The sequence below is a fragment of the Odontomachus brunneus genome, unplaced genomic scaffold (assembly GCF_010583005.1).
Source record: "Odontomachus brunneus isolate Ranch 3 - 2012 unplaced genomic scaffold, Obru_v1 Obru_scaffold_209, whole genome shotgun sequence".
NCBI classification, from domain to species: domain Eukaryota; kingdom Metazoa; phylum Arthropoda; class Insecta; order Hymenoptera; family Formicidae; genus Odontomachus; species Odontomachus brunneus.
In genome coordinates, this window is record NW_022639659.1 from 228,490 (window position 1) to 242,435 (window position 13,946).

Consider the following 13,946-nt stretch of genomic DNA (forward strand, 5'->3'; position numbering starts at 1 on the left):
AACAATGAACTGGTTCAATAAGTTAGAGTGAGAACTAGAGTGAAAGTATATTTTGTCTCGCTCTAACTTATTGCACCAGTTCAGCAGCGCAGCTACAAAGAACAGACTATAACTCATACCGAGTTTCCGAACACCTAATCTGAGCCGTAGCGACAAATACGTCAACCTGGACATTTTCTCAGACGACGAATTTCTTAATCATAAAACTTAGCGATTTCGGACTTTGAGCTAAAATATCTCAGGTTCTAGAAAACGTAAAGCAAAAGTAAAGACAGTTTTATTAACTAACATAAACCCAAGGAATCGATTGAGCCTATCTAGAATCTCATCGGTTCAACCGTTATGGTCAAACAAGAAATCTGGTGTGTATTCAACTAGTGTCGCGGCGTTAGTATACACGGCCGTTTCGCGCTTGCACTTGACTTCGCGACACTACCGTGTCGCTTGATACGGGGATGTCGCGAAGAGAGACATCCACCGCGGTGGAAACGTCAAGGTAATCCGAAGTGGTCACGCAGAGCCTTCTCTCAATCCTCGATCGTATTGAGAAGGTGGAGATCCGTGGAGTTACCATACACTTCGTAACACAGATGCCAATGTGTCCTCGGACACTCTAAAGGCAATATCCCAACGTGCAAGCGCACTCTAAAGGGGTGCGAAGATCTAAACCCGAATGCCAACGTGTCTATGATACTCTGAAGACAGCGATGATCAATGCATATCTGCACACGTATACCTCGGGCGAGGCAAGTGCCTAACGTGCTTGCGCACTCAAGAAGGCGATATGAAGCTAAGCTAGAAATCAAAATAATACCTCAGCAAGGCAGTGACCAAATGCGCTAACGCAGTCAAAAGGCTGGCAAAAGGCGAAAGGCCTCGAGTGGTCTCGCGCGACGCCTTATATAGGTGCCTAAGCGAGATTTAACCGCGAGTAACGGCTCCGGCTGACGTCGTCGCCGCGTCGGCGCGCACTGGCGGCGGGAGGCCGGCGACTGCGAGTTAAGCGGCGCCTGGGGCCCGGCCACCCGCCGTATACGCTCCGCATGGGCAGGCATGCTCCGTACTAAACAATACTCTACAATAATTTCGTCCAGCTTCACCAAACGCAAGAATAATATCAACGATTTCACTTGAACTGAAAGCGGCCATTTTGGAAAAAGCTTTGAAAAAGCCCACTTAGGTAAAAAAAAGAAAAAGAAAAAGCTATAAAAATAAAAAGAAAAGCTACGAAAAAAAGAGGAAAGTTGAATAGTTCAATTGGGAAGGATTGGACTCAATTCCGTGCGCGTAAGCGTTTGTCAAGCAGTGCGGATAGATCGCGGAGACGCGCGCGCGTAAAAATCCCGCTCACACGCGCATGCGTACATGGATAATGCCGGCGGTACTGTAAATTTCAAGTTCCATAACTCGGAAAGTACTCAATAAAACGTAGCTTTATTATAACGTTTTGGAAAGCTCTCGCGACAAGCTACAAGAATATGTAATAAAAAATAGGAGTTTCCGTTTAAAAAACAATAATTACCTTGACCCGATTTTTATAAGGTTACTCAAGGTCAAGTCCACATTTTCATCATGTGTCCTCCTTCAAGCTATGCAACTTTCGTTGGAAAATTTTTTCAATAAAATCATCGATTTGCGAGATAATCGACTATATTACTTAAAGTGAAACACCTTGTATATAATTTCATATATAATTTTAATTACGCATACAATAATATGTAATTATACATATAATTATACAGAATTATGTATAATTATATATAATTACATATAATTATATATAATTATATATAATGTATGGACAAATTTTATATATAATTATGTATGAAAAATTTTTCATCGGTATTCATGTAGCTTATCTTGACAGCTTTCCAAAACACTATAATAACGTACTTTTTCATTAAGTACTTTTTGAGTAATAAAACAAAAAAGTTACAGTACCGCCGACATTAGCACTCAAGGTGTACCACGAAAAGGTTGCTTAATCGGATTTATATTTCTTTCGTATATGTGTGTGTGTGTGTGTGTGTGTGTGTTGTGTACGCGCGTGCATGTATGTTACATCAGAAATAAGGAACCCATAGTTCATTACTTTCATAATATTTAATAACTCTCTGTTATGTGTGTGTGCGTGTACGTAAGTGGGTCTAGGTAGTTGTATGAGTATTTGTGATGTTAAGTTATGAAACTAAGATAAGAACTAAGAATCATCACTCTCCTTCTCTTTAATTATTCAAAACCGTGTGCTCCGCATGAGTGTTTCAGAATATTAAAGTAAATGCTGAAAGTGATTCCCATTGACTTTCTGACAATATGCCAATCTTTGGTATTTCTAATATGACATACACGCGCGCACACACATACACACACACACTACATACATACATACATACATACATACATACATACATACATACATACATACACACACACACATGCACATACACACACGAAAGATGCACTTAAAACAATGCTTTGCGCTCCAGCTAAAGTTCTAAATGTTACAGTCAAAATGTATCGGTATTTTTTGTATCTGCTAGAAAATTGTCTATGGTACGTAAAAATTTTAACAGCAATATGTGCAGGAAAATTTAGGCCTCGTAACTAAATATGAATTGCTGCATTTGATGAAAATGAGAATCGCTAAAACGATCTGTGTGAGGAATAAAGTAAAAAAGGAGTTAAAGTATATCGCTGTAGCACTGAGACAGTACACTGAGAAAAAAAGACTTGAAAATTTACTTGTAGAATGTAAGGCTTATTTTACGGAAATAAATCTGATTTATTTGATTTTAAACGAAATTTAGCTCTCCTGTTTAATTTCTCACTATTTTTACATCTGAAAATTTACTCAATACTGATCGGACGTGAACTTCAGATACCTCCAGATTTCTAGTCTATCACTTTAGCTGCTGTGCTACTTCTTCAACTGATACTAAATGTTTCTTATTGTTCTCATATGTGTAGCCGAAGCAATAATTATAATTTTCTTATATCAGGACCTTGAATAAGTTCTCGCTGTTTTCCAACAAATGGCGTTACCAGAACTGCGTGCGTGTAGTTTAAGATCGTAACGCATCTATAAGGAAGTACTATAAGCAAGCTTGAAATTCAGGGTATATCATTTCGCCGAAGTGTAAATAACTTTTTTTTCATAATGTTAAACATGTCGAGTTTCGTGCCAAAGAAAAGAGTATTTGCAGAAAATTTTACTGCACTACTTTATTAAAAAAAAATCTGCAGCTGAAGCACACAGAATTCTTGTTGAGACTTACGGCGACCATGCTCTGTTGGAAACAACATGCAGAGATTGGTTTAGACGCTTCAAAAATAATGAATTTTGATGTTGAAGATAAAGAACGCTCTGGCGCATCGAAAAAATTTGAAGAGGAAGAATTGGAGACATTACTTCATGAAAACTTATGTCAGACGCTAACTGAACTTGCAGAATCATTAGGAGTTGATCACACAACAGTTTTGAAACGTTTGAAAGTACTAGGAATGATTCAAAAGCAAGGACATTGGGTGCCGTACGAGTTGAAACCAAGAGACGTCGAACGGCATCTTTTCACGTGTGAACAGCTGCTTCAGTAGCAGAAAAGGTTTTTTGCATCGTGACTGGCGATGAAAAGTGGATACACTACGATAACCCTAAGCGTAGAAGATCGTGGGGTAAACCCGGCCATGCATCAACATCGTCGGCAAAGCCGAATATCCATGGTTCGAAGCTTCTGCTCTGCATTTAGTGGGATCAGCTGGGTGTAGTTTATTATGATCGCTATCGACTACAATTGATGCGTTTGAGCCGAGCATTGAAAGAAAAACGGCCGCTATACGAGCAGAGACACGATAAAGTGATTTTGCAACATGACAACGCTCGGCCACATATTGCACAACCGGTGAAAACCTACTTGGAAACGCTTAAATGGGAAGTCCTACTCCACCCGCCGTATTCACCAGACATTGCCCCTTCCGATTATCACTTGTTCCGATCGATGCACATGGCCTGGCTGAGCAGCACTTCCATTCTTATGAAGATGCCAAAAAATGGGTCGACTCTTGGATAACCTCAAAAGACATGTCGTTTTTCCGACGTGGAATTCAAATGCTGCCAGAAAGATGGGAAAAAGTAGTGGCTAGCGATGGACAATACTTTCAGTGACATGTTTTTTACGACTTTTTTTAAATAAAGCATTAATTTTCACGAAAAATCAGCAAGAACTTATTCAAGGTCCTAATAATATTATTTATAATATTATAAATATTTATCTTTATTATAAATATTTTTATAAATTAATTTTATAAATTATATTTATAAAATAACTATATTTAATTATATTTATAAAATAATTATATTTAATTATTAATTTTATAAATTAATTATTTTTATAAATATTTTATTTATATAAATGTTTACGCTCTAAATGTAATACTTCCACAATATGTTTCATTTTGTTGTCCAAATTTTCAAGTGACATTTCAATAAACAATAAAATCACTGTCACCGTTATCACGAAAGGACAATGTATCGCCACTATTTCGCCATATTACATAATGTAATGCGAATCAGTGTTCTCCGATGTACGAATAACACATAAAGAAATAAGTAGAACAACCGGAATTAACTTCGGATCCATACAAATAAGATTTATTTCTAAAAAATAAATTTGATTTCTGCAAATAAATACTACTTGGCTATAAATATTAATCTTGTTATAACTAAATATCATTGCTACAAACAAATATACATTTGCCTGAAGTAAATTAATTTTTCCAACAAGAGTTAAATAATTTATTTCTCACAATCAGTTAATATATTTTACAGAAATATATATTTCGTTATTACAATCAAATTTTTTTATAATCAATAAATATGGAAGAAAATATTACAAGCAAACATTTCTTTTTAAATACTTCACATTTCTCTCTCAGTGTACTGAGCGCTATACCGGCACAAACTTGTACGACAGTTGAACGCAGAAAATTTGTTAACGCAGTTAGAAAGATTGGGCGGATTACATAAACAACGCTGGGTGTAAAGATTATACATTTGTTTGTATTCCTCATTGCTAGTATATTCTGTCTACCACAGTCACTTTTAGAAGAAGTATAACTAGCTATAATTTGGTTGAGCGCCATAGAGAAACTTATTGCTAAATTTGACAAATGGTTCTGATATAAATTCTGTCTCTGCTACCTATGCTGGTTAGATACAAAACATATACGATATCGCAGTTCTTGCTAGTCCATTTGCTTATCCATTTTAGATAATTTTTCATATCTAGATAGTTTTCGCTATGACTGCAAGATCATTTTTTTCAGTGATGTGTAAATCCGACCGAGCAGCACTCCGCGTGGTACACCTTGGATAATACCGGCGATATTGTAACTTTCAAGTTTTATTACTCAAAAATACTTAATGAAAAGATACGTTATTATCGTGTTTTGAAAATCTCTCGAGGTAAGCTATAAGACACTCTGTATAACCGTTATACAGCATGTTATTTAAGAATTATATATACACTACATAAATGTAATTTATATGAATATAATTACTACCAATAGATAGCCAAACCTGCGCGAGCAGATTTTGCGCAGAATCTGTGAACAGTGTCTGTTGACAGAATGGCAACAGATTGCACACAAAAACCGTTTTATCAGTCTCTGACGACAGATTGATGACAGACTTCGCGCAGAGCCTGCCGACAGACTCTGATGACAGACTGGTGGCAGATTGCGCGCAGATTCTGTTTCGTAGATATGCTATTTAATTTTATCAAGGGCCATATATAAATGAGGTAGTTTAAATGCTATTAAATGAGGTAGTTTCATATGCACACCATGTAAAACTTTGAGAGGAGTCAAGATAATTATATTGTGCAATAATTGTACACATATGCACAATAAAAAACAATGTTTACTTTTTTAAAATTGTATTATACATTTTTTATAAAAAAGCAACAATAATAGAGAAATAACGAATACAGGTATAGAATAGTACAACGGTTAAATGGCCAGTTTAAATGACCATTTAAAGGCGTACATATGCCATTCCTGGTAAAAATTGTTCTCATAATTTTTCATACAATTTCTCATATTATTATTTTTTTTTTAATGTCATTATGTAATTACGTCTAAACGATTTAACCGTCATGCAATAAGTACTGAAAGCAGCAGCACCGAATAAAATATTAGTCCCGCCATGTAAATAACTTTTACAGAATTTTTGTAATGGTTTATTTGAAAATATATCATGCTTCGATTTTGATAAAATTTCATACAATCTGAACTGGACGATCGAATTAATTCGTAAATATATGTAAAAGCAAACTATTTTATTAGCATGATGGAAAAATGGCAATATCTGCTGTTTTATTGCAGTGATTTTCTGTACAGTCCATGGTAGAAAATTAACTTTGAATTATCGTGCCGCTCTCTCTTACATTATTTATACGCTGAACGGTTTCGTCTATATTTGCGGTTTAAAAGGCGAAAAAACTTTAAGATGTTTCTTTCTTAAACTTAAGTGGGCAATATAAAACACTTTTTATCAAGTGAGGAATTGGCATAATGTCTAAGGCGACGGACGATTATCCAAAAGATGTCTTCGATTTAAGTTCGAATCTCATCAGAAAAATTTTTTAAATTATGAAAAAATAATATAGAAAAACTCATATTTCCTCATTATATTTTACAAGTATTTATGAATATTTATGAGAAAGCACTCATTCTATAAATAATTATGAAAAATTATGAGAAAATTTTCTACCAAAAATTTAATTGAAGAACCTACGAAACGACAGAATATGCGCGCAATCTGCCACTAATCTACCATCAAAGTCTGTCGGCAGGCTCTGCGCGCAATCTGCCACAAATCTGATGTCAGAGTCTGTTAGTAGACTCTGTCAGCAATCTGACGACAGATTGGGAACACAGATGTCTATGTCGACAGATCCTGCTCGAATTCGACAGATTCTGTCGCCAATCTGATGTCAGTCTGCGTACAGATTGCTTACTGGGTACTAACGTGTATATAATCTATTACATACGTATTATATTATATTACATTATGATAATGTAACAGTTAAATACCTATATCCTGAATATAAATATCACTGTGAAAATTATGCTATCAGTATTATGTATTTAGTAATAATATATATTGTAAAATATATAAAATGAATAATTCTTACCAATCTTGAATTGTGCATGCTATTTTTTACATCTGTATAGCTTCCATCTATAATCGTTTCATCTGTGTCATTATTTATAGTAGATAAGTCATCTGTATATATCTGACGAATATTTTCCAAAGAAACAGCACTATGCATACTGTTCATACTTATAACGTCCTCATATAAAGTATTGCGGACACTTTCATACAATGTTTGTTCTGATCCTTGATTTAAACTATTTTGCACTGACTGATATATGCTCAATCCTGGAATACTGCTTTTTCGTCGCTGCGTGCATGTGAGCGAGACTTCTTCGTCATCCTCTTCCATACCTCACTAAATTTATGCAATTGTAAGCTTTGCTTATGTAAATCAATATGTGTGTGCATGTGTGTAATATGTAAAAGAAATAAAAACTAAAGAAAATGTAAAAGAAATAATAACTAAAAGAAATTACGTAAAATTAAAAAAGAATCGTAATTACAAAATAAGACGAAATATTTCCATAAATATATTACTTCTATCATAAAGATATTTTTAACCCTAATAAATAGTGTTTGATGACTTCACCCAGTAAACGTTAGATATTCCTGAAATATTCCGTGTGCATTCCAGAAGTTCCGTATATACCGGAATATTAAAGAAATGTTCATAAATGTTCAAATTATTGTGGAATATTCAGAATATTCTATGAACACTGTTTGTATGATAAGGAATATTCAACTCAAATAGCACAGAGATAAATAGAAGTTCATAGAGAATTTTAAAGAACATCTAAAGAATTAAAAATATGAATATCCAAAGAATTACCCGAGCTTAATTTATTCTAAAGTTTTCCTTAGAAATTTATTATAATGAATATTTTGCAAATCATTATTTAAGATATTCTAAGAATTTGTGAGAAATTATTATTATTAGTTAATTTCATCTATTATATGATATGGTTACATTAGACAGATACCTCTTATAATAACCATTTATTTATATATTTATATAAAAATTAAATTAAATTAAATTTTATATGGTAAGATTTTTTTCTCTTTTTTTAATTGTGCTTTTTATAATTATTCGAATTTTATAATCTCTTATGACTTTGTCTATTTAATAACAGCAATAAAAAAATTTTACTATAAAAATTTTAAGACCAAAATGGAATGTGCGATGTTTCGTAGACCTCACTAGTTAAGATTTAAATTAACAATAAAAGTACGAAAAATATCATTTTTATTAAAATTAAATCATATAAAAAAGTTATATTATTGCGTTAATTGCAACATATATAGATTAAATATAAGACGTTTATATCTATCGAAGAAGTAGTATAGGTTCTAAAGCAATAGGCTCATAATCGAAAGGTGTCTCAGGTCCACGTTCGAATCCCAGTGTTAGTGAGAATTTTTAAGTGTGATATAACATTTGGAATCAAGTGATCTTAAATTTCAAATAAAGTTAGCAAACGCTGACTGGTTTATTATTTCAATTAATTCGCCAATATTTGTAAAAAGGTGGAACTTTTTGCGCTTATTTGAATATTCCTTGTACATTCTATGAATATTCCGGAATATTTTGGGATATTCTTAGAATGTTAATTTTGGATTTTAGGAACATTTTATAAATATTCGAGGAATATCTAGCGTTTACTAGGTCAAGAACATCTAGATGAAAATAATATGAAAATCCGAAATTTTTTTTAGTTCTTCTCCAGCCGGGATGTGAGATGATCGCCGGAGCGAGAATAACTGTCGAAGACAAGCGACGAACTCGTCGGACTCGTACGATATCATTAGTAAGCAACACAAAATTTACAGATTCCATAAATTCATCTAAGATTAGGTAAGAAGATGATTTCCCTTACGGAAAAAAATTATTGAACGCGCAATACTTAGTATTAGTTAGTACTAAATTGGTCAATACTTTTTTGGGCAATACTTAGTATTGATGAATATTAAGTATTCATGAATACTGAAAAATAATATTGAGTGCGCAATACTTAGTATTGGTTAATACTAAATTGGTCAATATCTTTTTGGGGAAATTAGTACTTAGTATTGATGAATCCTAAAAGTATATATGTGAAAAATTGTTAAAATATACTATCCTTCACAGCACATATAATATTGATTTTAAATAAAATGTAGCTCATTTATATAATTTCTCACTATTTTCACATCTGAAAATTTACTCAGTTCTAGTCGGACGCGAACTCGAGACCTCAGCTAACTTCAGGTCTAGTCTATCATCTTGGCTGCTGCGCTATTTCTCCAACTGATACTGTTTTTTTTTATCCCCATATGCAGCCGAAGTAGTAATTATAATTTTCTTATTTAGTAACATTATTTAGTATAACTACAAAAATTAACTATTTAGTCCAAATATTTCATATAATAAAAAAGAAGTCAGAAATATATGCATGAAATACTTATATAAAATATGTTTACCTAAGTGGTGACATTACAAAACATTACAATTTAAAAAAACATTTAAAAAAACATTTTTAAAAAGTTAAAAATAATGAAATAAATTCTCTTTTTTAATTAAAAAAACGTTTTTAACGTTTAAAAAAATGTTTGTTTTATAATATTTAATAAACATTTACTTTAACATTTAGAAAATATTTTTTAAATATTAAATGTTAACATTTAGGTTAACATTTAGGAAAACGTTTTTTAAATGTTAAAATAAATGTTTATAAAATATTTAAAAAACAAAACATTCTTCCAAACGTTAAAAAACGTTTTTTTAATGAAAAAAGATAACTTACCCCATTATTTTTAACATTTTAAAAATGTTTTTTCAAATGTTTTTAAAGGTTTTATAATTATTGTTTAGTATAATCAATAATTAAGTATTAACCAATACCAATACCTAACTCGCAATACTCAGTCTTTATCAATATTTAACTACATCAATATTTAAGTATTGACCATTACTAACTCCCAATACTCAGTATTCATCATACTTAACTCACTCAATACTTCAGTATTGATTAATACTAACTCTGAATACTCAGTATTACAACCTGAATACTAAACATTACAACTTGAATACTTACAAGAAAATGCCACAACCTGCTAAATCAATTTCTGAATGAAACATAGCACGTTCGCTAGTTGCGATGTTAAGCATCAACACCCTAATTGGGATTTGTGCCAATGAGCCTTTGTTTATGAGAAATTACAATATAAAATTTTGATTGCGAGACTGTATCACGGATATGGCTAAAAATGCGACTGTCTTTCAGCGAGGTGGCGTGGCCGAGAAGACTGAGGCTCCCACGTCGAAAATTTTTGAGCCGGCAGCGAGCGTTCGAAACCCGGCGACGAGTTATCCTTGTGCGGTGGTTTTTTTTTCTTAGGGTATGTAATTAATGTTTTTCGAATATGATACATTTGTTTTGCATATGTCTCGTTTTTATCTATTAATCAGAGGTAATTAGAGAAGTGTCAGGCTTGTTTAACGCAAATACGAATATAGACACGTATTTTGCATTGCTTACAATGCAATATATATTTTAGTACATATTAAAACATCATGTTTTCTATTGTATTTAATAAGTTTTTAGTTCTTGTTGAGAGAAGAGAACAAACATACAATTAAACATACAACAAGATATTCCGCGCCGAGAAATATAAGTAAACATATAACTTGAAAATAATATCGTTGAAATGTACAGCAATCTACTTCTCGTAGAATGTTTACTTTTATAAGCAGGTTAAAAATATGATCACGAGAATATACAACTATCTTGATTTATTTACAGGCGATGAAAGTGTACATTTGGACATTCGAGGTGATGCTATATGCATACAATCACTTTCTTATTATTTATCATCAGCATCAATAACGTTTTAATATGTACTAAAATATATATTGCATTGTAAGCAATGCAAAATACGTGTTTATATTCGTGTTTGCGTTAAACAAGCCTGACATTTCTCTAATTACCTCTGATTAATAGATAAAAACGAGACATATGCAAAACAAATGTATCATATTCGAAAAACATTAATTACATGCCCTAAGAAAAAAAAAAACACCGCACAAGGATAACTCGTCGCCGGGTTTCGAATGCTCGCTGCCGGCTCAAAAATTTTCGACTTGGGAGCCTCTGTCTGCTCGATCACGCCACCTCACTAAAAGACAGTCGCATTTTTAGCCATATCCGTCTCACAATCTAAACTTTATATTGTAATTTCTTATAAACAAAGACCCATTGGCACAAATCCCAATTAGGGTGTTGATGCTTGACATCGCAGCTAACGAAAATGCTATGTCTCGTCCAGAAATCGATTTAGCAGGTTGTGGCATCTCCTTGTTAGTATTAAGTTCCAATAGTAGTTTTCCGTAAAGGTCGGACATCCAGAATATATATCTCAGGATACAATTTGGATGTCCACAGGATATCTGCAAAGTCTGTCCCGGATGTTTTCTGGATTTCCAAAGAATGTCATTGTGCTATATAGGTTATTTCATAAAAAATTATTTAAAAAATCATACGGATCATAAAAAAGATATCAAAAATAGTACTCATAAAATTTTATTTATTAAAAATAAAAATTTGTTGTATGTTTTATTTCATAAACGGTTTTGACGGAATACTCTCATGCGCAGTACTAAACTAAAAAGATGCTCTATTCACGTCAACGATAGTCAAAAAATACGAGGGAAAGTCATGAAAGGCAATTTCGGTATAATAGATACCAGGAATTTCGTCCTTCACAAGATAGCGTACTGACATGCAAAACTGAGTATTACTTGTTTTTATATTGGGAGTACAAATAAGTCTCCGCCGTTTGACAAAAGATGGCCCCACCAGTAAGTTATGGTTGAAATTGTCAGATGTAAAACGTCATATCGTAAGGTTGGACATCTGGCAACACCATAACCTTGAAATATTAGCGATTTTGTATCAGCATTACATAATTTTTTTCGTGCGAAAATGTCGAGTTTTGAGCCGAATAAGCGTCATTTGCGGGAACTTTTGATTTACTTGAAGAAATTTGAAGAAATCTGCAGCTGAGGCGCATCGATTGCTTGTAGAAGCATATGGTGAGGCTGCTTTAAGTAAGAGAAGTTGTCGTGAGTAGTTTCAAAAGTTTAAGAACGGTGAGTTTGACGTCAAAGACAAAGAACGTAGTAGAAGGCTGAAAGTGTACGAAAACGTGGAATTGAAAGCATTATTGAAGGAAGATTCGTGCCAAACGCAAGAAGAACTTGCACTTACATTAGGAGTGACTCAACAAGCAATTTCACATTGTTTAAAATCGTTGGGAATGATTCAAAAGCAAAGAAATTGGGTTCCATATAAACTGAAACCGAGAAACGTTGAACGCCGATTTTGCATATGTGAAATGCTGCTTGCCAGGCATAAACGAAAGGGTTTTTTGTATCGTATAGTCATTGGTGATGAAAAATGGATCCACTACAATAACCCAAACAAGAAGAAATCATGAGGACCACGTGGCTATGCTTAAACATCGACAGCCAAGCCGAATATTCATGGAAAAAAACTCATGTTGTGTATTTGGTGGGATCAGCTTGGTGTCGTGTATTATGAGTTGCTCAAACCGAACGAAACCATTAATGGGGCTCTTTAACACAATTGATGAGATTGAGCGGAGCACTCAAGGCAAAACGCGCGCACTACTACTCCAGACACGACAAAATTATTTTCCTGTATGATAATGCTCGTCCACATGTTGCGGCGCCGGTCAAAACCTACTTGGAAACATTCAATTGGGAAGTTTTACCCCACCCACCGTATTCAGCAGACATTGCTCCCTCTGACTATCACTTGTTTCGATCGATGACGCACGGCCTGTCTGAGCAGCACTTCACATCATATGAATATACCAAAAATTGGGTCAATTCGTGGATAGCCTCAAAAGATGAAACGTTCTTCTGACGCGGTATCCTTATGCTGCCAGAAAAATGGGAAAAAGTAGTGGCTAGCGATGGACAATACTTTGAATAAAACATAAGGTACCGTTCTTTCACAATAAATGCCCAATTTTTTATAAAAAACGGCGGAGACTTATTTGTACTTCCAATAATTGGCTTAGGTTTTGGGATAAAAATTAAATAAGATTTTGTTAGAATTTTCCTATTAGGATATTTCCAATATTGGTCAACTTTTCTTTAGTCACGAGAAGAATGATCAATTGTGATTGATAAAATTCCTTGTAACGAGTTGCGATTTGCAACTAATGTAGAACCGGCCTTAAGGACGTTCTACATTAGTTGCACAGACTTCTATACAGGTCCCGTATCACCTTCACAATCTCTCGTGAGAACGTAGAGCGGATTGAGATGAATACAAAAGTCCCATATCGTTTTGCGATATTCTCAATAATAACCGAGAAATTAAAAAAGATTGGTGAATGATCACGCGCGATATGGTAGATGAGCTGCAGTGGCACCGTCTGCCGTTGTATATTTATACTTTAAGTCAAACTGAACAAAAAAATCCTCTACCATTTTGCAAATGACCACATAGATTTTTAGGTATTAATAAAAGAAAATTTGTGCATTGTGGTACACAATCATGTAACAATTGGTAAATCTTTAGAAAAATGGACGCAGCAGCTATGACCTTGAGCTTTCTATATACAGGGTGTTCAAAAAGTCCCGGACCGGTGAAATATCTCGAAAACTAAGCATTTTAGAAAAAAATGTTTCAGATAAAAGTTGTGGCGTTTAAAAAGATGTATTTACTGATCACATCAGTTTGACCTTGGGTTGCGTAGCGAAGGTCAGGTCAAGGTCACATTA

General features: G+C 33.7%; 1 protein-coding gene across 6 annotated transcripts in view; it reads right to left on the reverse strand.

Moving 5' to 3' along the window:
• Positions 1-13,946, reverse strand: part of LOC116852262 — a 219,282-nt gene that overhangs the window by 70,683 nt on the left and 134,653 nt on the right. For all 6 annotated transcript variants that reach the window (XM_032832449.1, XM_032832452.1, XM_032832447.1 and 3 more), the window contains exon 2: positions 7,194-7,511. In XM_032832449.1, coding sequence (XP_032688340.1) covers positions 7,194-7,505 — 312 coding nt within the window. In that variant the 5' untranslated portion in view covers positions 7,506-7,511. The remainder of the gene's footprint in view (positions 1-7,193; positions 7,512-13,946) is intronic.